At 41.3% G+C, this 26,767-nt stretch overlaps 1 protein-coding gene across 1 annotated transcript in view; it reads left to right on the plus strand.

The window, feature by feature from the left end:
- C5 (complement C5) overlaps nucleotides 1-26,767 on the plus strand; it is a 99,575-nt gene that overhangs the window by 34,573 nt on the left and 38,235 nt on the right. The window contains exons 13-22 of the mRNA XM_005889490.3: nucleotides 98-307; nucleotides 428-577; nucleotides 2,153-2,282; nucleotides 4,149-4,211; nucleotides 5,661-5,858; nucleotides 7,551-7,641; nucleotides 9,122-9,195; nucleotides 10,124-10,263; nucleotides 22,072-22,299; nucleotides 23,487-23,547. Coding sequence (XP_005889552.2) covers nucleotides 98-307; nucleotides 428-577; nucleotides 2,153-2,282; nucleotides 4,149-4,211; nucleotides 5,661-5,858; nucleotides 7,551-7,641; nucleotides 9,122-9,195; nucleotides 10,124-10,263; nucleotides 22,072-22,299; nucleotides 23,487-23,547 — 1,345 coding nt within the window. The remainder of the gene's footprint in view (nucleotides 1-97; nucleotides 308-427; nucleotides 578-2,152; nucleotides 2,283-4,148; nucleotides 4,212-5,660; nucleotides 5,859-7,550; nucleotides 7,642-9,121; nucleotides 9,196-10,123; nucleotides 10,264-22,071; nucleotides 22,300-23,486; nucleotides 23,548-26,767) is intronic.

A 26,767-nucleotide genomic window follows, 5' to 3' on the forward strand; every position in this document is an offset into this window, starting at 1 on the left:
TTTTTCTTTAACATAATTTCTACTCCCACTCCCAAGCTCTATCCTAAAGCAAAGGTTATGTTTTGTAATTCCCATTTCTGCTGCTGTTTATTTTTAGATTTTATCCAAGGGCAAAATTGTTCACTTTGGCACAAGGGACAAACTTTCGGATTCAGCTTATCAAAGCATAAACATCCCGGTGACGCAGGACATGGTCCCTTCCGCTCGCCTCCTGGTCTATTACATCGTTACAGGAGAGCAGACTGCAGAATTAGTGTCCGACTCAGTCTGGTTGAATATTGAGGAAAAGTGTGGCAACCAGCTTGAGGTAAGCCACAAATTATAAGTCCCAGTCAGATTTTCTCCTGAATAAAGGGGCTGCAAATGCAGCTATCTGTGAAGTTTTGTGTTGTACAAATGATTATTTTCTTTTCCAAATGACCTTTAGGTTCATCTGTCTCCAGAGACAGATGCATATTCCCCTGGCCAACGTGTATCTCTTAATATGGAAACTGAGTTGGATTCCTGGGTGGCTTTAACAGCAGTGGACAGTGCTATATTTGGAGTGCAAAGGACAGCCAAGAGACCCCTGGAAAGAGTTAAGTAGTGTGTGGCCTTCATTCCTGGGGTGGCCCTAGGCAGTGCTTCACAAATGGGGCCATTAGGGTAAGTTGTGGGGAAAGAACTAAATGAAGACTAGACTTGCTTTTCTACTGATACAATCTTCTCAGAACAGGGGCTCTTGGGAAGGTAAGCCATCCTCACGTTAGTCTCTAAAGCCCAGGTCTATCCTTTTTTATTTTTCCAAGTTTGGAGTTAAGCACTTTAAAAGCATATGATGATGATAGTAGTGATCATGGGGCCAGAGTACCCCTGATTGGTAGGTTTGGAGATTTGGGAGCAGGGGACTTTACAGTAGCAGCACCAGGGAAGAATGAATAGGCAACCTCTGGGGGATTTTGGCTTTTGTTTCTTTTTTTTAACTCATTAAAATCTGTGGCCCAGAAATCTGAAAATTATTCATTTACTCTGAAAGTGAAAGTGAAAATTGCTCAGTTGCGTCTGACTCTTTGTGACCCCATGGACTATACAGCCCATGGAATTCTCCAGGCCCGAGTACTGGAGTGGGTGGCCTTTTCCTTCTCCAGGGGATCTTCCTAACCCAGGGATCAAATCCAGGTCTCCTGCATTGCAGGCGAACTCTTTACCAGCTAAGCCACAAGGGAAGCATAAGAATACTGGAGTGGGTAGCCTATCCTTTTCCCAGGGGATCTTCCCAACCCAGGAATCGAACCAGAGTCTCCTGCATTGCAGGCGGACTTTTTCTCTAAGTTCCCATTTACCTCCCCTATGTGAAGTGAAAGTTGTTCAGTCGTGTCCGACTCTTTTCCACCCCATGGACTATACAGTCCACAGAATTCTCTAGGCCAGAATACTGGAGTGGGTAGCCTTTCCCTTCTCCAGGGGATCTTCCCGACCCAGGGATTGAACCCAGGTCTCCCGCTTTGCTGGCAGGTTCTGTACCAGCTGAGCCACCAGGGAAGCCCTTACCTCCCCTATGCTCTGCTACTATTTTCTAGACTTGAATTTCTTTGAAGAAGGAAGAAAGAACTGAGAAACTATTAAGTTAAAAATATTCAGAAAGGAAAAATTATTTGGAGTCAAAATTAAAACTGGGAAAAGCCTTCCCCCAAACAAATTCTCATTCACTTAGAACCTAGCGCCCTCTTTCCCAAAATACGAGAGATTGTGCTGTTTTTTTTCTTTCAGTGATTTAAAAGCTAGCTTATTAATTCACTTATTCATACGTTCACTCATTTATTCTTTTTTGGACATTATATTGATTACAGTATGCACTCTATGTACAAAACAGCATGGGTCGATTTCAAAGCATCGTCTCATCAAAGCTTAAAACTTAGTTCTTGATTTCATTTTGAATAGGCATGTATTTTTGAAAACAAAAGAACAAACTAAAGGAAGGAAGTTGGGAAATTCGGTCTTTGGCCATTTGATAAACGATAGGCCTGTGCATTTCACAGATTTGTTAGAGTCATGTAACAGTCTGTACCTTTAGTTTTTCAGAAGAATGATCTCCATATCTGATTAGGCTTACTATTTTGCCCTTTAGGAATTGTGCTAAGAATTATTAAATTAACTAAGTACCTCTGAATAGGTATTTCAAACTTTAGAGAAGGGTGACCTGGGCTGTGGGGCAGGCGGTGGCCGAGACAATGCAGAGGTGTTCTACCTAGCTGGACTCACTTTCCTCACCAACGCAAACGCAGATGACACCCGAGAAAACGGTAAAACACACCGCTTTTTGTTTATTCTTCAAACTGGTTACTGGAATTTACATGAACAATTTGCCTCCCAGACATCGTTGTTGTGCCTCCTCCAGAATAATTCACTACACTGATCTTACGGTGACGTGACTAGGTAACTCCTCTGTATAAACGGTTTCACTAGACTTCAAGATAAAGCACAAATTCTTTTCTGTAATACTCCAGGCCCTCTGTGGTCTTCTCCCCGGCTCTTTGCAGCTGTTTCTCACCCACTCTACGTGACCTTAGGTTTATGCCGTAGAGAACCAAGTGTAGCTATGGGTGGCGCTAGCCTATTTTACATTATTAGGACTGCTTTCCCTTTTATTAGCCTGCAGAAGCTAGTGGAAGAATCCTCTCCTCTATGCAACCTCTTCCTCATATAGAATTGATCATTTCCTCTGCTTTAATCGGGGGACTACTATAGGGCTAGATCTATTTATAAGTAATTTAATAGAAGTACATCACTCAGTTCAGTTCAGTTCAGTTCAGTCGTGTCCGACTCTTTGCGACCCCATGAACCGCAGCACGCCGGGCCTCCCTGTCCATCACCAACTCCACTATACAGCCTTAGACTTAGTGACCCATCTGGTTTCGGTCACTGCACTGGGAACTCTTTAAGGGCAAGGACCACACCTTAATCGTTTTATTTCTGTGGTTTTAAAACTGTTCATCATTATACTTGATACTATTATTTATAATAAAATAAGCACAGAAGATAATTAAAATAGCATCAGATCAGATCAGATCAGTCACTCAGTCGTGTCCGACTCTTTGCGACCCCATGAATCGCAGCACGCCAGGCCTCCCTGTCCATCACCAACTCCCAGAGTTCACTCAGTTCACGTCCATCGAGTCAGTGATGCCATCCAGCCATCTCATCCTCTGTCGTCCCCTTCTCCTCCTGCCCCCAATCCCTCCCAGCATCAGAGTCTTTTCCAATGAGTCAACTCTTCACATGAGGTGGCCAAAGTACTGGAGTTTCAGCTTCAGCATCATTCCTTCCAAAGAAATCCCAGGGCTGATCTCCTTCAGAATGGACTGGTTGGATCTCCTTGCAGTCCAAGGGACTCTCAAGAGTCTTCTCCAACACCACAGTTCAAAAGCATCAATTCTTCGGCTCTCAGCCTTCTTCACAGTCCAACTCTCACATCCATACATGACCACAGGAAAAACCATAGCCTTGACTAGACGAATCTTTGTTGGCAAAGTAATGTCTCTGATTTTCAATATGCTATCTAGGTTGGTCATAACTTTCCTTCCAAGGAGTAAGCGTCTTTTAATTTCATGGCTGCAGTCACCATCTGCAGTGATTTGGAGCCCCCCAAAATAAAGTCTGACACTGTTTCCACTGTTTCCCCATCTATTTCCCATGAAGTGATGGGACCGGATGCCATGATCTTCGCTTTCTGAATGTTGAGCTTTAAGCCAACTTTTTCACTCTCCACTTTCACCTTCATCAAGAGGCTTTTGAGTTCCTCTTCACTTTCTGCCATAAGGGTGGTGTCATCTGCATCTCTGAGGTTATAAAATAGCATAGCTAACAAAAACTTGGCTCACTCCTAAGGGCTCAGGTATTTCCTTGTAATGAGTGAACCAAAAGGGTTATAGGATCTAAAACCAAACTCGGATCAAACAAGTCAAAATGTGTAACGACAGATTGTAGGCCCCTCCAAAAACAAGTCACACTGAGATGTGAGTGTGCAGAGCTTGGTCAAAACCAGGTTCTCAGTATTTGTTGAATGAGTTATGTAAATGTTTAAAAAAAAATAATTTCATGGAATTTTGTGTTTTTTGAGATTTTTATCTCTTTCCCCCCTCCTTTTTTTCTTTATCTTTTTAAAACAGATGAACCTTGTAAGGAAATTCTCAGGCCAAAGAGAATGCTGAAAAAGAAGATAGAGGAAGAAGGTATTATAAAGATTTCATGTGATTGTCAAAAGGTTATGATCATATAATTCAAAAGCTGGGAAAAATTAAACATCATTTAATTTCTCCTCGTTCCGATGAATGGGTGAAAAGGAAGCTGTATACAGACACCTAGCTCGTCTCCCTCGGAAGACTCATCTAAACAAGCCCAACAGGTCATTCGCCAGAACCTTAATCCAAGGGAAACAAGTCTTTGTTATTTCTATATCTAAAATATAAAAGATTAACTTTTATTTGTTACAAATATTTCCTCTCTGCAAACTTCATCTAGTGACTAAAATTACATTCTTCCATTTTATTCTAACAAAATCCATGGTTTAATTAACTTTGAGATATACCTAGATGTCTATCTCTTCTTGCATACTTTTATTTATTTTTTATTTTTTTTATTTCACTTTACAATATTGTATTGGTTTTGCCATATATCAAAATGAACCTGCCACAGGTATACATGTGTTCCCCATCCTGAATCCTCCTCCCTCCTCCCTCCCCATACCATCCCTCTGGGTCGTCCCAGTGCACCAGCCCCAAGCATCCAATGTCGTGCATCGAACCTGGACTGGCGACTCGTTTCATATATGATATTATACATATTTCAATGCCATTCTCCCAAATCATCCCACCCTCTCCCTCTCCTACAGAGTCCAAAAGACTGTTCTATACATCAGTGTCTCTTTTGCTGTCTCGTATACAGGGTTATTGTTACCATCTTTCTATTGCATGCTTTTAATACTTAAGAATAAGTTGGATTATTGGGAGGAATAAGCCCAACAGAAATTATTTTTAAGTATTATTTAAACAGAGATATGATAATTGGCAATGATACAATAGAAAGAACACTGAACCAGGAGCCAGTGACCTGAGCTCAACCAATAAGGATGTTTATAGTAATACAATAATACTTTGCATTTATATATGAGTCATTTTAATTCTGGCTTTCATTCTGAGTTTTAATGATATCAAAAGAGAGATATTGGTTAATCCAAGCATTTATGATGAAGGATGATGCCACTGGTGAAGGTGTACAAACTACAAGAAACGTTTGAAAAAAACAGGATATTTAGCTTGAAGAACATACTTGTATAGTGATAACTATCTTCAAATGTTTTGCAAACTTCTCAGATTAACTTACTTTATTCAAAAGGGCGCTGAATCCAAGGTGCTCATTTCAAAAGCCAGTACTTCAGTTAGTTGCAGGAAGCCCTTAAACATTTAGTGTGCATCAGAATGGACAATGGACTGTTTCATGAGGCCACACTCTCCCCATTCCTATGGTAGTTCCACAAGGAGGCTGGACAGTCCACCAGCCGCGACTGTTGTGGGCCAGGGGTCCTGTGGCAGCAGAAACCGGGTATCCCTTGAGAGCCCTTCTAAGCATGAGATGTTTGACTCTATGCATAATCAAGGGCATTTGAATTATGATCATTTCAGCTGCTAAATACAGAAACGCATGGGTGAAGAAATGTTGTTACGATGGAGCCCATCGGAATGATGATGAAACCTGTGAGCAGCGAGCCGCTCGGATTCAGGCAGGCCCCATATGTATCAAAGCTTTCAAGAGCTGTTGTGCCATCGCAAGCCAGTTCCGGGCTGATGAGCATCACAAAAATATGCAACTAGGAAGGCTGCGTAAGTTTGGCATTTTCTATTGGAAAATATGGAAAATTTGATGTCACTTTATGCTGCCAAAAAAGGCAGTGTTCATGCTCTACTTAAAATGGAAAGTAGAAAAGATAACTTGTGAATGCTCTTAAGAAAAAAATTGTTGTCACTTTGGGGAATCAGAAGAGGTGAATACAGAACAGAGCAGAGCGCTCTCGTCTGTAGTTAAGACCCAGACAGGTCTGAAGCTGACTCAGCCCATAAACGTGAATGGTTTTTCATCCTCTCTGAGCCTCACTCTCCTCATTTTTAAAGCAAGAAACTTGGGCCAGATGATATCTAATATGCCTTTGGGTTCTACAATTTCATGATTCTGTGATATTACAACCATTAAAATCCCGTTTGTACCTATACTGACCAAGTATAGCAGAAGATTTCAAAGTGTAGCATTAAGTCAAATGTACTTACGTACAAGTTGAAATCATATTTCAATTGAAACCACCATATACATCTTCAGAATTAACAGGTTTTCAGAACTTTTAGGACTTTCAATTCATTCACATACAGTCAAAACAAACAAAAACGGAACGATAGACCCTGCTTGACTGTTTTGCTTAACAGTACATCTTAAACGTTATCGTTCTGAGTGGGTTTATTTCTGCAGAAATAAACTCCTGTGGCCATTTGTTGAAACCAAGTCATTAGATAGATGTAAGCTGTTTTCAGACTTTTGCTTATTACGCGCAGTATTTTGTATGAACAATCTAGTGCATATCCCTTTCTCGAGGTCCAGGTCTTCAACTCTAACCATCTGGGTTGGCATCAGTTGCCTGGAATTCAGCCTCTCCAGTTCCCGCCTCTGTTCCTTGTTCTAGACAGCTTAGCCTCCCAAATCTCACGCCTGGTGTTGCAACTCCGCTGGGGTCTGTATGGGTTTCTCTCCCTGCTCTGAAGCCTGTAAACTGCCTCCAGATAGTAAATCTGGATAATTTGGGGGTTTACCTAATCTGTCTCCCTTCCCTGAGGGATCCCTGATCTGGCTCACTTAAGCTCTAATATCTGAAAGCAAGCTATTGTGTCTGGTTTTCTAGTTTTTTTTTAAGGCAGAGAAGTAACTCTAGTCCCTATCAGAACATCTTGGACATAAGCAGATATTCTGCTCATTTTTATTAAAGGAAATATAAATAAATGTCTGCAGTAAGGCAAAGAATCACATAAACTTCCCTATTTTATAAAATAATAACAATTGTTGCAATTTTTAAATGTAAATAACTTTTTAAAATTTTACTTATTTATTTATTTGGCTGCACTGGGTCTTAGTTATGGCATGTGGGATCTAGTTCCCTGACCAGGGGTCAAACCCAGGTCCCCTGCCTCAGGAGCCCAGACTCGTAGCCACTGGATCACCAGGAAATCCCTGCAATAGATAGGAGCAGACTTCATAGACTAGTTAGTATTCTGTACAATTTTCAGAACGTGAAACATTTAGCAATTTAGAAAAAAATTTATTAAGTATATTTTTATGCTTTATTCATTTTGTCAGTGCTGCTAGTGGAGAAATCCTAAGGCCTTTATTGTTCTATTTTGAAACTGCTAAACAAAATGTTTCACTGACCTTTCAGAAAATACTTAAGCTATTGATTAATGTCTACATTTAAAAATTCAGCCCTAGGTAGAATTTTTGCTGTTTTTCCATAATCATATATACTTTCCCCCCAGATATAAAGTCTCTTTTACCAGTAACCAAACCAGAAATAAGAAGCTATTTTCCAGAAAGCTGGCTATGGGAAGTTCATCGTGTCCCGAAAAGGTATTATATTTCTTTGACATTCCTCTGAAAAATATGGGAAAATATAACCAAAAATCTGGAAGCTACCCATTTCCCAACAGTTTATTTAGGAGTTAAGATCATACCACCACTGGGTCGAATTTTATTTTACTTTTTTTTTTTAACATGTGGTTTGCTCTGAGAATTAGCTCCACGGCAAGGTCAGCTCTTGGGGAAGAAGGGTCCTATCCCACTCAACGTCATTCCATTTAAATTAGTCTTTGCCGAGCACAGCTGTGTGCCTTACGCTGTATCACACAGCTGTTTTCATCCTGAAATACCTGTAACTACAAAACAAACATTGATTACTAGGGAGCAAGGTTCTGCTCTTGTTAAAGTCCCTGTTCAACACTTGCTTATGGACTGCCTACTCTGTACCAGGCACTGGAGACAGTGCTGCTTCCCTGCACATCACCCTTCCTCAGGTGGCCAGGAGCGGGGATGGACGGGATCTCAAAGCACAGACTTTCCAAGGAGCAGTCAAGGCAGTGAGTTCTGGGCCTGACATCCGACTTCTTCTGGGTCCCCTGGTCTCTACCCTTGTCCCGCAGATTCCTCCTCCACAGTGTTGTCCACTTCATCTGACTTTGCCCCTTGGCTTGCATTTCCCTTCCTAAGCCTTTCTACCACTGTTCCCCCACCTAATGACTGAATGTATTACCCCTTCAATGAACCCTGTTACACATATCACGCAGGATAATAAGGTCCTGTTTACCCAACTACCTATCACATTAAAATGTAAATACTTCCAGAGTAAGGACTAAATTCAGACCAGTTTTTTATCCAATACCTGGCATAGGGTCCAGCTTGCAGAGGCCCTAAAACGAATGTGTTGAATCAATGCACACTGCCTCTGAACTTTTTTTGTTTTATTGGTACAATTTATTTACTGAATATAGACTGTGAACTAACTGCTTGAGAGAGAACAGTATCAGTGAGTGCTGTATACTCAGTATTTAGTGCTATGCTTGACACAAAGTTGATGCACAATCGTTGTTTTTTGAACGAGTACAAGCTTGAGCTTCATCAGAAATTTTTAGTTACGTCAGCTTTGTGGTGGGCAGTTTTAAGGTACATTAGTAGTTTGCTTCCCTATTTTAGAACACCCCACACAATACACAGCCCATGGGGTCACAAAAGAGTGAGACACGACTTAGCAACTAAACAACATGATAAATGTAATTTTTTCTTTGAACTGTATGTTTTGCAGTGTTTCAAAGGTATCCTTCCGAGTTTGAATTCTCACCATACCAGTAAAATATGTAAAAATATGGAACAAGTATAAGAGTCACTGGATATATTTTTCTTGCTTGATTTCTCCTTAATACCTGTTGTGATTTTGTTCTGGTGTGATTTTTTTTTTTCTTTCTTCTAAAGTAGTATGAGGCAAAAATTCTGCAAGTTGTCAATTTTGGTTAGTGAATGTCCCATTGTATTTGAATATCAACATTTTAACTTTCAGGAACCAATTGCAGTTTGTGCTACCTGATTCTCTAACTACCTGGGAAATTCAAGGTGTTGGAATTTCAAATAGCGGTAAGCAAATTGAAGTTATATATTTACGTGAGAAGTGATTTGATTTGGCAAAGCGCAGGGTTTTTAAAATTACGATCTTTTTGGTTTATCCAGAACTTAAGGGGGCCGCTTATTAAAGTCTATTTATAATGTATTACAAGGAGGCTTAGAAGCGCTCACATCTTGGACTGTATCCGTTTCCTCTTCTTTCTTCTATGAGTCATCATTTTATCAAGACTGAGGTGAAGCCCCCACTTTTCTTGTTTTATTCTCAGTGACTAGAAGATGGAGTAGAGTTAGATACAAATACAGGATTTCTCTCCTGGCCTAGTCCCCTTCTGTGGTGATTTAGTGCAGATACTTTATAAATAACCTCAGGCCCGGCTTGTTTGTTCGCTTGCTGTTTTGTGTTCTTATAAATCTTGGCTTCCACAACCAAAATTTGATGCCTGTTAAATGGAACCTATAATGAGTATCTAAAAAAGAGATTTGGTGCTTTAGTTAGTAATCATTCTCACTCCTTGAATAGAATTAAATACTTTTTGGACAAACACAGTTTTCTGTTAATACCAGAATTACTGAATGAAGATCAATGATATAAGAATAGACCTTAAACTTTCTCACCGCAAGAAAAACATTGTGTAGTGCGTATGGTCGTGGATGTTCCCTAGACTTATCGTGGTGATCATTTACAATGTGCACAGATATCGAATCACTGTGTCGTACACCTGAAGCTACTGTAATGTTATATGTCAATTACAGCTCAGTTTTTAAAAATCAGTGCATAGAAAATTCAAGGAAAATTCCATAAGGATAATAGGGCAGAGAAAAAACATGATCTGGCATTCATTTTTCCTTGAAGCAAAGCAAATCTGAGACATTTTAGTACTGATAAGGTATTATGGGAATTCCCTAATTCGCTTCAACTTTGCTTTTACTTGGGCTGAAGGTATATGTGTTGCTAATACTCTGAAAGCAAAAGTGTTCAAAAGCGTCTTCCTGGAAATGAATATACCATATTCTGTTGTACGAGGGGAACAGATCCAACTGAGTGGAACTGTTTACAACTATAGAACATCTGGAATTCAGGTAAGTAAATATTTATGGTATGTTCAAATAAATGGGAAAAAATGAAGATGTCCCTAGTCTTCTGAGAATTCTATTAATGGAATTACCATGTACACAAAAAATAAAAACTCAGTGAAGGGAAGAAGAAAAGTTAAAATTATTCATACAATTCCTGTTAATGAAGAACACGAGTCCTAAGATAATCGGCATGCTGTGCAGGCTCACTTTGGTTCATCCTTCACCCTGGACTTTGAGTTTCCTGATTTTGCCTCTAACAACCCTTTCCTGTCCTCTTTGGGCCATTCCCACTCTTCACTTTGCACATCTTGCCTTCCCCTTGGAAAACTTTATTTCAAACCTCTCACCTATGACACAACCTCCTGCCTGTCGTGACTCATGAACTTGATACTTTGTAGGTACTGTTCTACAGCAACAGCGCTGCTGAAACTTCCAACTCATGGACTTCACTACTTTTATTCTTCATTAGCCCTCTCAGGAGAAGTGATGGCGCCCCACTCCAGTACTCTTGCCTGGAAAATCCCATGGATGGGGGAGCCTGGTAGGCTGCAGTCCGTGGGGTTGCTAAGAGTCGGACACGACTGAGTGACTTCATTTTCACTTTTCACTTTCATGCACTGGAGAAGGCAATGGCACCCCACTCCAGTGTTCTTGCCTGGAGAATCCCAGGGACGGGGGAGCCTGGTGGGCTACGGTCTACGGGGTCACACAGAGTCAGACACGGCTGAAGTGACTTAGCAGCAGCAGCCCTCTCATGCTAAAGCCTTTACTTCACTCCTCATTCAGGTTAGAATTCATAAGCCATCATTGTAATCTCACTGATTAAAAACATGCCAGCTCTCTTTATCTTCTTTTGCTCTGGGTACACTCTGTGAAAAACTCCAACCTTGGTCAGATCCACCATTTGTCTTCTTTTTGCCAACACATTTCTAAACAGAATTATGCATTAGGCTGACTGATTTCACTTGAAAAATCACATTCGCAAGACTTTATACAGGAACTCGATGCAGTCTGAACATCTGACTTTATTAAAAAAAAAAAAAGCTGTGATTTCATTCTTAGACATAAGTATTCCAGTGGCCTCCAAAAATTTTGCTTATACCTCCCTAAATTTTTTTCAGAAAAAAATGTACCCCATTGGCACGTTTTAAATTGGCATCTAAAATTATTCATCATAAATTCAAAGAATATGCAAATCTATAACTTTGGAAACTCTGCTGCTGGTGCTAAGTCACTTCAGTCGTGTCTGACTCTGTGCGACCCCAGAGATGGCAGCCCACCAGGCTCCCCCGTCCCTGGGATTCTCCAGGCAAGAACACTGGAGTGGGTTGCCATTTCCTTCTCCAGTGCATGAAAGTGAAAAGTGAAAGTGAAGTCACTCAGTCTTGTCCAACTCCTGGCGATCCCATGGACTGCAGCCTACCAGGCTCCTCCGTCCATGGGATTTTCCAGGCAAGAGTACTGGAGTGGGGTGCCATTGCCTTCTCCGTTGGAAACACTTAAGTATTGATATTTTAAAAATAAAACTATCATATCAAACTTTTATAGAGCAGAACCTAAATACCATAACAATCCATTTTAAAATATGCAAATAAACTCATTAACAACAGATTATATACCATTCCTTTTATCTGTGAACTTATATTTCCATTCCACTCTCCTAAAGTTATACGTTTTAAGCTTGAATGTTTTCTCTCAATTAATCATACTCTGATACAACAAAAATATGTACATACACTGAAACTGAATTATTTTAAGTTTCCTGATTATAAGATTCTAAATGTCAAGTAATTGCTTGCTGATTTAGTTAACAATGTATTTGGGTTTTGGTAGGTATTATCCTGAATTTGGGCTTCCCAGGTGGTGCCAGAGGTAAAGAACTTGCCTGCCAGTGCAGGAGACTTAAAAGACTCAGGTTTGATCCTTGAGTCAGGAAGGTCCCCTGCAGGAGGGCATGGCAACCCATGGAGAGAGGAGCCCGGCCAGCTACCATGCATAGGGTCACAAAGAGCTGGACACAACTGAAACGACTTAGCAGGCACATCCTGAATTTAGAAATTACTGTAACGGAAACTGATGCCGGGAAAAAACTCTGATGCTGGGAAAGATTGAAGGCAGGAGGAGAAGGGGACGGCAGAGGATGAGACGGTTGGATGGCATCACCAACTCGATGGACATGAGTTTGAGCAAGCTCTGAGAGTTGGTGATGGACAGGGAAGCCTGGCGTGCTGCGGTTCATGGGGTCGCAAAGAGTCGGACATAACTGAGTGACTGAACTGACTGTAAGGGAAACTGACCTGCTTACAATATTGAATATTTTACATCTCTTCATTCTTTTGCTTCATGTGCTAGGTCAGAGGTCAGCAGTCTGTGGCCTGTGGGCCAAAACTGGCCTGCTCCCTCCTCTTCTATGGCAGATAAGCTAAGAATGTTTTTCACATCTCTAAAAGTTTGGGGGGAGGGGGGCGGGAAAAAGAAGAATATTTCATGGCACATCAGAATTATATGAAATTCAAATTTCCGTGTCCATGAGTAAAGTTTAAAGCTACACTCATCTGTGTGTACTATCCATAGCAGGGTTTGGTAGCTGTGACACAGACCACGTGTAGTGCTTTCATTGCACTGCACTACTGCTCAAAGAGCAATGCAAACTGCGATGACATGATTATAACCAGACACATCTCATGGTATTGCCATCTTTTATTTCTTTTTTAAATTGTCAGTGCATTCTTCGTCACATCAAAACAAGAAACAAGAACATCCACAATATCTTTGGTTCAGTTCAGTCGCTCAGTCGTGTCCGACTCTTTGCGACCCCATGAATCGAAGCACGCCAGGCCTCCCTGTCCATCACCAACTCCCGGAGTTCACTCAGACTCACGTCCATCAAGTCAGTGATGCCATCCAGCCATCTCATCCTCTGTCGTCCCCTTCTCCTCCTGCCTTCAATCTTTCCCAGCATCAGGATCTTTTCAAATGAGTCAGCTCTGTGCATCAGGTGGCCAAAGTATTGGAGTTTCAGCTTCAACATCAGTCCTTCCAATGAACACCCAGGACTGATCTCCTTTAGGATGGACTGGTTGGATCTCCTTGCAGTCCAAGGGACTCTCAAGAGTCTTCTCCAACACCACAGTTCAAAAGCATCAATTCTTTGGCACTCAGGTTTCTTTATAATCCAACTCTCTCATCCATACCTGACTATTGGAAAAACCATAGTTTTGACTAGATGGAACTTTGTTGGTAAAATAATGTCTTTGCTTTTGAATATGCTATCTAGGTTGGTCATAACTTTCCTTCCAAGGAGTAAGCGTCTTAATTTCATAGTGGCAGTCACCATCTGTAGTGATTTTGGAGCCCAAAACAATAAAGTCTGACACTGTTTCCACTGTTTCCCCATCTATTTCCCATGAAGTGATGGGACCGATGCCATGATATTAGTTTTCTGAATGTTGAGCTTTAAGCCAACTTTTTCACTCTCCACTTTCACTTTCACTTTCATCAAGAGGCTTTTTAGTTCCTCTTCACTTTCTGCCATAAGGGTGGTGTCATCTGCATATCTGAGGTTATTGATATTTCTCCCGGCAATCTTGATTCCAGCTTGTGCTTCTTCCAGCCCAGCATTTCTCATGATGTACTCTGCACATAAGTTAAATAAGTAGGGTGACAATATACAGCCTTAATGTACTCCGTTTCCTATTTGGAACCAGTCTGTTGTTCCATGTCCAGTTCTAACTGTTGCCTCCTGACCTGCATACCGATTTCTCAAGAAGCAGATCAGGTGGTCTGGTATTCCCATCTCTTTCAGAATTTTCCACAGTTTATTGTGATCCACACAGTCAAAGGCTTTGGCGTAGTCAATAAAGCAGAATAGATTGTTTTTCTGGAACTCTCTTGCTTTTTCCATGATCCAGCGGATGTTGGCAATCTGATCTCTGGTTCCTCTGCCTTTTCTAAAACTGGCTTGAATATCTGGAAGTTCACGGTTCATGTATTGTTGAAGCCTGGCTTGGAGAATTTTGAGCATTACTTTGCTAGCTTGTGACATGAGTGCAGTCATGCTAATTTGGGCTTTTTTTAATGAAATGATGTAGAGACACGATTCTATTGCAGTCCGCTGAAGAGCTTTCATCTTGGGTTGCAGTTGGCTTAATCAATCCCAAATTTGGCAATCTCAGTCCAGTTCTTTTAACCTTTAGCTAGGATGCTTGGAGACTGTGCTGTGCATAATTCAAGGGTTGGCCAGGTTTGAGTAAAGTTTATACACAACTTGGAACTCCTTCATTTTTCCACTGTGGTGGCTGTGCTATACTCTGTCCCTGGGTTCTTCAAGCCAATAAGATGGTAGGTTCTAACAGGGGTTCTCAAGGAGAAGACTCTTGAGAGTCCCTTGGACTGCAAGGAGATCCAACCAGTCTATTCTGAAGGAGATCAGCCTTGGGTGTTCTTTGGAAGGAATGAAATGCTAAAGCTGAAACTCCAGTACTTTGGCGACCTCATGCGAAGAGTTGACTCATTGGAAAAGACTCTGATGCTGGGAGGGATTTGGGGCAGGAGGAGAAGGGGATGACAGAGGATGAGATGGCTGGATGGCATCACTGACTCGATGGACATGAGTCTGAGTGAACTCCGGGAGTTGGTAATGGACAGGGAGACCTGGCGTGCTGCGATTCATGGGGTCGCAAAGAGTCAGACATGACTGAGCGACTGAACTGAACTGAACTGAACAGAGGTTCAGCTACTTCTCAAGGGACTTGCCCATGAATGTCCGGGAGTCTCCGGTGGAGGGGTGGGTCGGCAGTGGCCTGCTGCAGGGTTGGGGCACTGAGGGCAGCAGTGCTTGGGGCCTTTTGAAGGAGGTCGCTTCATCACCTCCACCATAGTTTGTCCTCAGATCAAACAACAGGGAGGGAACACAGCCCTGCCCATCAACAGAAAATTGGATTAAAGATTTACTGAGCATGGCCCCACCCATCAGAACAAGACCCAGTTTCCCTCTCAGTTGGTCTCCCCATCAGGAAGCTTCCATAAGCCTCTTATCCTTCTCCATCAGAGGGCAGACAGAATGAAAACCACAATCACAGAAAACTAACCAATCTGATCACATGGACCACAGCTTGTCTAACTCAGTGAAACGATGAGCCATGCTGTGTAGGGCCACCCAAGATGGATGGGTCATGGTGGAGAGTTCTGACTAAACATGGTCCACTGGGGAAGGGAATAGCAAACCACTTCACTATTCTTGCCTTGAGAGAACCCCATGAACAGTATGAAAATGCAAAAAGATAGGACACTGAAAGATGAACTCCCCAGGTTGGTAGGTGCACAATATGCAACTGGAGGTCAGTGGAGAAAAATAACACCAGAAAGAATGAAGAGACGGAGCCAAAGCAAAACAACACCCAGTTGTGGTATGCCTGGTGTTGGAAGTAAAGTCCGACACTGTAAAGAGCAATATTGCATATGAACCTGGAATGTTAGGTCCATGAATCAAGGCAAATTGGAAGTGGTCAAACAGGAGATGGCAAGAGTGAACGTCGACATTCTAGGAATCAGAGAACTAAAATGGACTCAGTTCAGTTCAGTTCAGTTCAGTCACTCAGTCGTGTCCGACTCTTTGTGATCCCATGAATCACAGCACGCTAGGCCTCCCTGTCCATCACCAACTCCCAGAGCTCACTCAGACTCACGTCCATTGAGTCAGTGATGCCATCCAGCCATCTCATCCTCTGTCGTCCCCTTCTCCTCTTGCCCCCAACCCCTCCCAGCATCAGAGTCTTTTCCAATGAGTCAACTCTTCACATGAGGTGGCCAAAGTACTGGAGTTTCAGCTTTAGCATTATTCCTTCCAAAAAATGGACTGGAATGGGTGAATTTAACTCAGATGACCATTATGTCTACTACTGTGGGCAAGAATCCCTTAGAAGAAATGGAGTAGCCATCAGAGTCAACAAAAGAGTCCAAAATGCAGTACTCGGATGCAATCTCAAAAATGACAGAATGATCTCTGTTCATTGCTAAGGCAAACCATTCGTATCACAGTACTCCAAGTCTATGTCCAACCAGTTATGCTGAAGAAGCTGAAGTTGAACAGTTCTATGAGGACCTTCAAGACCTTCTAGAACTAACACCCAAAAAAGATGTCCTTTTCATTATAGGGGAATGGAATGCAAAGGTAGTAAGGCAAGAAATGCCTGGAGTAACAGGCAAATTTGGCCTTGAAGTACAGAATGAAGCAGGGCAAAGTCTAACAGAATTTTGCAAAAAGAACGCACTGGTTTTAGCAAACATGCTCTTCCAACAACACAAGAGAAGATTCCACACATGGACATCACCAGATAGTCAACGGAAATCAGATTGATTATATTCTTTGCAGTCAAAGATGGACAAGCTCTATACAGTTAGCAAAAACAAGACCAGGAGCTGACTGCAGCTCAGATCATGAACTCCTTATTGCCAAATTCAGACTTAAATTGAAAAAACTATGGAAAACCCCTAGACCATTCAGGTATGACCTAAATCAAATCCCTTACAATTATACAGTGGAAGTGACAAATAGATTCAAGAGATTACATCTCATAGACAGAGTGCCTGAAGAACTATGGACGAATGTTCATGACATTGTATAGGAGGCGGTGATCAAGACCATCCCCAAGAAAAAGAAATGCAAAAATGCTTGTCTGAGGAGGCTTACAAATAGGTGAAAAAAGAAGAAGAAAAAGGCAAAGGAGAAAGAGAAAGATATACCCATCTAAATGCAGAGTTCCAAAGAATAGCATGGAGAGATAAGAAAGCCTTCCTCAGCGATCAATGCAAACCAATAGAGGAAAACAATAGCATGAAAAGACTAGAGTTCTATTCAAGAAAATTAGAGATACCAAGGGAATATTTCATGCAAAGATGGGCACAATAAAGGACAGAAATGGTATGGACCTAAGAGAAACAGAAGATATTAAGAGGAGGTGGCAAGAATACACAGAACTATACAAAAAAAAGATATTCATGACCCAGATAACCACTATGGTGTGATCACTCACCGAGAGCCAGTCATCCTGGAATGCAAGCAAAGTCAACTGGGCCTTAGGAAGCACCACTACAAACAAAGCTAGTGAAGGCAATGGAATTCCAGTGGAGCTGTTTCAAATCCAAAAAGATGAAGCTATGAAACTGCTGCACTCAATATGCCAGCAAATTTGGAAAACTGAGCGGTGGCCACAGGACTGGAAACAATCAGTTTTCATTCCAATCTCAAAGAAAAGCAATGCCAAAGAATGCTCAAACTATCACACAATTGCACTCATCTCACACGCTAGCAAAGTAATGCTCAAAAGTCTTCAAGCCAGGCATCAACAGTACAGGAACCGTGAACTTCCAACTGTTCAAGCTGGATTTAGAAAAGACAGAGGAACCAGAGATCAAATTGCCAACATCTGTTGGATCATCAAAAAAGCAAGAGAGTTCCAGAAAAACATCTACTTCTGCTTTATTGACTATGCTAAAGCCTTTGACTGTGTGGATCACAACAAATTTTGGAAAATACTTAAAGAGATGGGAACACCAGACTACATGATCTGCCTCCTTAGAAATCTGTCTGCAGGTCAGGAAGCAACAGTTAGAACTGGACATGGAACAACAGACTGATTCCAAATCAGGAAAGCAGTATGTCAAGGATTTTTCTCGTCACCCTGCTTATTTAACTTATATGCATTGTACATCATGAGAAATGCTGGACTGGATGAAGCACAAGCTGGAATCAAGATTGCTGGGAGAAATATCAATAACCTCAGATATGCAGATGACACCACCCTTATGGCAGAAAGTGAAGAAGAAGAGTCGGACATGACTGAGTGACTGAACTGAACTGGACCTGAGGGCAGCCACCATCAGTCCCTTAAGTTCAGTTCAGTTGAGTTGCTCAGTCATGTCCAACTCTTTGCGACCCCATGGACTGCACTATGCCAGCTTCCCTGTCCTTCACTATCTCCTGGAGTTTGCTCAAACTCATGTCCATCGAGTCAATGATGCCATCCAGTCATCTCAGCCCTCTGTCGTCCCCTTCTCCTCCTGCCTTCAATCTTTCCCAGCATCAGGATCTTTTCAAATGAGTCAGCTCTGTGCATCAGGTGGCCAAAGTATTGGAGTTTCAGCTTCAACATCAGTCCTTCCAATGAACACCCAGGACTGATCTCCTTTAGGATGGACTGGTTGGATCTCCTTGCAGTCCAAGGGACTCTCAAGAGTCTTCTCCAACACCACAGTTCAAAAGCATCAATTCTTCGGCACTCAGGTTTCTTTATAATCCAACTCTCTCATCCATACCTGACTATTGGAAAAACCATAGTTTTGACTAGATGGAACTTTGTTGGTAAAATAATGTCTTTGCTTTTGAATATGCTATCTAGGTTGGTCATAACTTTCCTTCCAAGGAGTAAGCGTCTTAATTTCATAGTGGCAGTCACCATCTGTAGTGATTTTGGAGCCCAAAACAATAAAGTCTGACACTGTTTCCACTGTTTCCCCATCTATTTCCCATGAAGTGATGGGACCGATGCCATGATATTAGTTTTCTGAATGTTGAGCTTTAAGCCAACTTTTTCACTCTCCACTTTCACTTTCACTTTCATCAAGAGGCTTTTTAGTTCCTCTTCACTTTCTGCCATAAGGGTGGTGTCATCTGCATATCTGAGGTTATTGATATTTCTCCCGGCAATCTTGATTCCAGCTTGTGCTTCTTCCAGCCCAGCATTTCTCATAATGTACTCTGCACATAAGTTAAACAAGCAGGGTGACAATATACAGCCTTGACGTACTCCTTTTCCTATTTGGAACCAGTCTGTTGTTCCATGTCCAGTTCTAACTGTTGCTTCCTGACCTGCATATAGCTATTCTTAATTATTCCTAAACCCTAAGCTCAGCAAATTTCTTTTGCCATAAACCTTTCCCTCACAAATAGGTCTCAGATAACAATCCTTCCTATGGCCTCAAGCTGCGGCCTACTGTGCTATCCTAGAACACTCTTTGTAAGGATCCTTGAACATATGTCAATGGTTACTTTATAGATTATTTCCTGGGCACAACTGCAGAAGGCTTTGTGCTTTTTCATGCTTCTCTCAAGCACCTTAACATTCTTTCCAGCCAACTCAACCAAAGAAAGGAAAGAACAAGTCAGAATCACAAGGCCTAACTCCCTCATCCCGGGGCCATGCCTGCGAGATGAGGAGGGGGGGTTGGGACCGTGCCTCCATTTTGTCAGTAATGCCTAATGTGGCTCCCAACAGCTGCAGTCACCATCTGCAGTGATTGTGGAGCCCAAAAAAATAAGGTCTCCCACTGTTTCCATTGTTTCCCCATCTATTTGCTATGAGGTAATGGGACCGGATGCCATGACCTTAGTTTTCTGAATGTTGAGTTTTAAGCCAACATTTTCACTCTCCACTTTCACTTTCATCAAGAGGCTCTTTAGTTCTTCACTTTCTGCTGTAAGGGTGATGTCATCTGTGTTTCTGAGGTTATTGATATTTCTCCCAGCAATCTTGATTCCAGCTTGTGCTTCATCCAGTCCAGCATTTCTCATGATGTACAATGTATATAAGTTAAATAAGCAGGGTGACGAGAAAAATCCTTGACATACTCCTTTCCTGATTTGGAATCAGTCTGTTGTTCCGTGTCCAGTTCTAACTGTTGATTCTTGACCTGCAGACAGATTTCTAAGGAGGCAGGTCAGGTGGTCTGGTATTCCCATCTCTTTAAGTATTTTCCAAAGTTTGTTGTGATCCACACAGTCAAAGGCTTTGGCATAGTCAATAAAGCAGAAGTAGATGTTTTTCTGGAACTCTCTTGCTTTTTCCATGATCCAGTGGATGTTGGCAATTTGATCTCTGGTTCCTCTGCCTTTTCTAAATCCATCTGAACATTTGGAAGTTCACAGTTCATGTACTGTTGAAGAACAGTATTCTCCTGGCTTGGAGAACTTTGAGCATTACTTTGCTAGTGTGTGAGATGAGTGCAATTGTGCAGTAGTTTGAGCATTCTTTAGCATTGTTTGGGATTGGAATAAAAACTGACCTTTTCCAGTCCTGTGGCCACTGCTGAGTTTTCCAAATTTGCTGGCATATTGAGTGCAGCACTTTCACAGCATCATCTTTCAGGATTTGAAATAGCTCCACTGGAATTCCATCACCTCCACTAGCTTTGTTCGTAGTGATGCTTTCTAAGGCCCACTTGACTTTGCATTCCAGGATGTCTGGCTCTAGGTGAGTGATCACACCATCATGATTATCTAGGTCGTGAAGATCTTTTTTGTACAGTTCTTCTGTGTATTCTTGCCACCTCTTCTTAATATCTTCTGCTTCTGTTAGGTCCATACCATTTCTGTCCTTTATTGAGCCCATCTTTGCATGAAATGTTCCCTTGGTATCTCTAATTTTCTTGAAGAGATTTCTAGTCTTTTCTTTCTCTTGTTTTCCTCTATTTCTTTGCATTGATCGCTGAGGAAGGCTTTCTTATCTCTCCATGCTATTCTTTGGAACTCTGCATTCGAATGGGTATGCCTTTCTTTTTCTCCTTTGCCTTTAGCCCTCAGGTTAAAACTAAAAAATCAGGACCCTTACCCAATGTCCTTCCTTTCTTCTGAGGGTCACCTTGTCTTCCAATCTCTAGTGACTTCAGATAGTTTTTTTTTAAATACATGTTTTGTCTAGAGCTCATAATTTTATTTTCAGAATAGTTATCTAGGAGGAAATACTTGGTTATTTCCGAAAGCAGAACCACTGCCAAAGTTTTTGCTTTTTGTTTTTGATAATTTGTATTGGTTTCAGAAGTTCTTTTCTTATCTCATTTACTAAGAGTTTTTATAATGAATTCATGTTGAATTATCAAATGTCTCTTCTTATCTGTTCTTACCTACCCTATCCATGATCTCCTGAGGGAATCATTGGCTTCAGGTGACCCTAAAGTCCTCTTTTAACTCCTGCCTCAGCCACCCTGGTTGTTGTGTTTCCCAGGAAGATAGTTAAGAGGAAAAACGAACTTGCCGTTTTTGAGAAATTCCTCAAAATTAGTTGTTGAATGTTGGTACGCCTTCTTGTGTACCTGCTTGATTTATTCTGGATCATACAGATTTATTCTTTTGGGGATAATCTGTCAGGTCATTAGATTTTGGAGAGCAGGTGGAAAATGTTCACTATTTGAGCTGTAAGTCAGTAGGTATCATTATTCTCCCCATTACAAAGCTGAAGAAGTGGAGGGTCATGTGCTCTTGGCACACAGAACGTGGCAGAGCCAAGATTTGAGCTTAGATCTTCCTGGAGCCACAGTGTGGATGTATAATGGGATACAATTGGGAAGTTAATGAGAAGCAAGATTGGAAAAGCTAGGGGGGACATATTAGTCAGGGCCTCGAATGCCAGGAGATAGAGTTCTAGTATTTCATAAAACCACTTACTGAACACGAAAGGCTGAGCTGTAAGATACAAAGATGAATAACACACACAGCGTACCTGAGCCCGGGTTCCCACTCTCGGAATTATAAACATGTAAAGAGATGGTGTAACAAATGCTATCGTGACAACATTTGCTGAATGCGTGTGTGCTCAGTCACGTCTGACTTTTTGTGATCCTATGGACTGTAATCCACCAAGCAGCAACTGGTATGCATGTTTTAGAAAGTCTGAAATGAACTTTCTCTACCGCCTTAGAATATGAGGGATTATTTGACAGGTACCAGGGAGAATTTGTGTCCAGACGAACATAGTCAGGGCGTGCTTTCCTTATCATAAAGTGTTTTGAAATCATTGTTCACTGGTGATATTTCAGTTCTGTGTTAAAATGCATCCTGTGGAGGGGATCTGTTCATCAGGAACCCCAGTCACTGACTCTCAGGGGAGAAGATTCTCCAAGTGTGTGCCCCAGAAAATCGAGGGTTCCTCCAACCACTTGGTCACCTTCACTGTGCTTCCTCTGGAAGTCGGCCTCCACAACCTCAGCTTCTCACTGGAGACTTCGGTTGGAAATGAAATCTTAGTAAAAACACTACGAGTGGTGGTAAGAAAAATATGCTTTTTAAAAATTCTTTCATAAATACTTTTTTCTTTCTGGAAAAAGAAGTTATCAGCAACTCATGTTTAAGTGATTCAGAAAGAGAGACAGAAAGAGAAAATGATAACACAAACATAATAAAATGTTAACATGTGGGGGAATCTGGGTGGAGGTTATCTCAGATATTTTTAGACTGCTCTTGTAACTTTTAAGTCTGAAATTATGTTTTTAAAATTTAAATAAAACAATGATACTTGCTCACTGTAGAAAGCATGAAATACCAAAAAACTACAGAGAGGAAAATTAAAATCACCAATAACCCCTACAACCAGAAACATCCAATTTTAACATTTTGGTATTTCGTTTTTTGAAGTATTTTTTCCCCCAACGCTTTTGGAAAATGTTTTGAAATCTGTGCCAGACATTATGCTAAGTACTGGAGCTACAGCAATAACTAAGACAGGACTTACGAACTTACAGTTTAGAATTTATAGTCAAAATTTTCCATTTTGTAAATGAGTAAACAGGTTAAAAAAGGGGAAGAAAACTATCATTTCTTAAATGCCATCATTCTTAAATGCTATTAAGTCACATGTTTTCATGTTATTCTTGACAAGAATCTTAACGACACAACTGGGCCTTCCTAGGTCTTCATTCTCGGAGTTCTGTTTTCAGTCGTGAAATTCACTTCAGTGAGCATACATCACCTTATTTTGTGCAAGGCATGTTCTGCGTTCTGTGCATTTTGCATGGTGTTCCATGCACAGATCCTGGAGCCACACTGCCTGAGCTTGAATCCCGGCTCCACTACCCCCTAGCAGTGTGACACCGGATAAGTTTCTTGATCTCTCTGGTTGTCAATTTCCTCATATGTCATATGGGAGTAATAATAGCACTTACTTCATAGAGTATTTTTGAGGTTAGATGAGCTAATACATACAGAGCACTTAGATCAGTTACCTGACACATATAATAACTTCTATTTCAGTGTTTGCTCTGATTATCATGCACATAGCCAGAAACTTTGGTTCCTGGATGTATGCATATAAGTATTAAAGCATATTTTGCCTTGTCCAAAACATCCAATAAATAAAAAAAAATTTTAATTGGAAAAACAGTCACGTTGACCCAAGCATTCAAGTCGTATACGTTTAGTTCTGTTCTTAACTGGATGTTTTTTGCCTTTATTTTAGCCAGAAGGTGTCAAAAGGGAAAGCTATGCTGGTGTTACTCTGGACCCACAGGGTGTCTATGGTAGGCAAGATGGTTTTGTATTTTGTATGTTGTCTTTTGCTCAAGAGAGATGTGTGACCTGAAACATGGTTTTTAAAATGTTAAATGTCCAGAATCAGAAGTGTCCCCTTCTTGGTTTGCTGTCATTTCTGGCAGCCGTGCTGGAATCTGGATGGATTTAAAACAAAGGAAAACCCCATTGGTTGCGGTTTTGGTTTGTTTTTGGCCGCACTTGGCTGGGTTTGGAGAGCTTACTTCCCAGACTAGGGATCAAACCCAGGCAGTGAGAGTACCGACCCCCAACCACTGGACTGCCAGGGAATTCCCCAAATAACCCCGTTAGTTTTAAACGCAAAACATTGAAATAGTAACAGCAGCCTGACTTCCCTTATACATCAGTCATTTTATCCTTCACGATGATATTTTCTTATAGAACCATCAATCTAAAGAACACCCAAGAAAAAGTCATTTACGTTCTTAAATTTAACATGCTTATTTGAAAACACAGTAATGCTGATTACTTAATAAAGCCATTCCTCATTGTTCCTGCTTCCTTGCTTTCCCTCCAACTAAGATATTCTAAATGAAAGTTAGAACTGTGCAAGCATTTGAGCACTTAATCAAAGCCTAAATACACAGGTATTTATGAAATTTAGAATGTTCTCAGTTAACAGTTCTTTTCACCAAAAAAGACAGACTGCTGTAGTTCTTAATAAATGGTTAAAATTTGCCTATTATTGCATTGTATCATTTTTCTTTTCTTTCAGGGATACAGCAATAGGGAAAAAAAGTTTGTTTGTTTGTTTGTTTGTTTTAAATAAATCAAGACCACTATACTTAGAGTGATATTTCCTCTGGCAAAGCAAAGAATTAATATTTACATTTCAAATCAGCCCAAATTGAATAAGGATGACTTCATGCAAACTTTTCTCTAATTTTATCTCCACACAAATTTCCTTCCACCCTGTGAAGGATCTATGGGGAGAGTTGCTGGTGGGGAGGGGGCGGTTGGGAGCGGATTTCTCTCCACACCAGCCTCCTCTGGGAGAATGGAAGGTTAGAGGAGCTCTCTGAGGCCAGATCGCCAGGGACCTGCTGCCTTAGGGCCGTGCCCCGAACATTCTGAGGCTCTGGCCTCATGTGGTCACGTCACACCTCAGAGCCAATGCTTCCTTTATCTTCTTTTCCTCTTCACGCTTACGCCCACCACACTCACGTTACTGCAAACAGCTTTCCAAAGCAGCCCTGCCTACCCATCCTAGGTGTGAACCTGAGGACCACAAGATGGCAGCGATCTTTTATCTGGGAGTAGATCTCTCCATCAAAAATCTTGGTTAAAAAAAGAATCTATGCTTCTTTCCAATCTCGTCATGTGACTTTTTTCCCTTGTTATTTTAGACAACTTGGATTCACGCACCTTTTATTACTTTCCAGAGTGCTAAAAAGGGTAAAGATGACTATCAGTTCTTTCCAGTTTATTTCAAAGATTTTATTAAACACTTCTAATCTGTATATACTGGAGTTGGTATACCAGTATGATACCTTATGGGCTTCCCTGGTGGCTCAGCAGTGAAGAATTCACGTGCAATACAGGAGATACAGGAGACGTGGATTCATTCCTGGGTTGGGAAGATCCCCTGGAGAAGAGCACGTCAGCCCACTCCAGCACTCTCGCCTGGAGAATCCCGGGGCAGAGGAACCTGGTGGGCTACAGTCCACAGGGCTGCACAGATGCAACTGAACAAGCGACTGAGCACACGTGCGCACATGATACTTTAGAGAGGTTGTTTTTTTTTTAAAGGCTAAAAAAACTTTGGAAAAGTAAACAGACAATAATGGTCAAGGAAATCTGAGGAAAATACCAATGAGAGAGAATGAGGCATCAAAACAAATTGCAAAGTAGTAGAAATTAAAATTATGTGACATCAGCTTAAAAAGAGACTAAACACAGAAACTCATAACACAAGACTAGCCTAGCCTTTGGTTCCTGCTTTATCTGCCTGACAAGCTTTCTCCCCAATTCTTACCTTGGGTGCAAAGAGTTCAGCTCTTCAGCCCCCTCAGTCCCAGCACGTTGTCACCATCGGTCTGGACAGGGCCCTCCCGTGCTTTATTTCCTCATTCCTGACCCCCGCAACCACTTCCCTTTCTTCACATGCCCCCACTCTGATATGCTTGGTATATGTCTTTGAGTAAGGAAGTAAGGTTATTTCGTGTGTGTTTGGTTTTTTTCAACATATGAAAGGTGGTGTGCTATAGATCCTGTTCTAGTTACGTTTTTAAACTCAGTACTTTGTTTTAAACTAGTATTTCTATTGCTATGCATACATTTGATTCACTGCTTCTTACACAGTATTTCAGAGTATATTCTGTTACCAAACTCAAGTTCAGCTGCTTGCTGCTCAAAAGGCAATATTTTGAGAGGCAAATGTCAACAGAAAGGAAAGATGTTTTAATCAGAAAAGCTGGCAATCTGGCAAGAAAGTATACTCATGCCTGAAAGACCAACTCCAAAGATTCTGCTCAGCTATGACAGTTTTTTGGGCTTCATAGATGGCTCAGTGGTAAAGAATCCACCTGCAGTGCAGGAGATGCAGGTTCGATCCCTGGGATGGGAAGATTCCCTGGAGAAGGAAATGGCAACCCACTCCAGTATTCTTTCCTGGAAAATCTCATGGGACAGAGGAGCCTGGTGGGCTACAGTCCACGGAGTCTCAAAAGAGTCAGAGTCAGACACAACTTACCTACTAAACAATGGCAGTTTTTAAAGGAGAAGGGGGCAGAGTGTCAGTGAATCACGGAGGCAGGAGGTTGAGTTCTGCATCATTCTCCACTGTATGCAGACTGGCTGACTCTTTCTGGAGATGTTATCTCACCCACATCATTTGTCTAGGTGTAGAGAGCTAGTCATTCTTTAAAAAAAAAAAAATTTTGTTTCATATTGGAGTATAATTGATTAACAATGTTGTGTCAGTTTCAAGTGTACAGCAAAGGGATTCAGTGACACATATATATGTATCCTTTTCAAATTATTTTCCCATTTAGGTTATTACAGAATATTGAGTGGAGTTCCCTGTGGAGCTGGTCAGTCTCTAAACTGCTTATTCTTCATTCTTGGTTCTTTTTATCCACAGGTTAGGCAAGAATCAATAGGTTAGGCAAGGCATGGTGTGCATTTCAGTTCAGTTCAGTCGCTCAGTCGTGTCCAACTCTGCAATCCCATGAATTGCAGCATGCCAGG

Source organism: Bos mutus, chromosome 8, assembly GCF_027580195.1.
Source record: "Bos mutus isolate GX-2022 chromosome 8, NWIPB_WYAK_1.1, whole genome shotgun sequence".
Lineage (NCBI taxonomy): Eukaryota > Metazoa > Chordata > Mammalia > Artiodactyla > Bovidae > Bos > Bos mutus.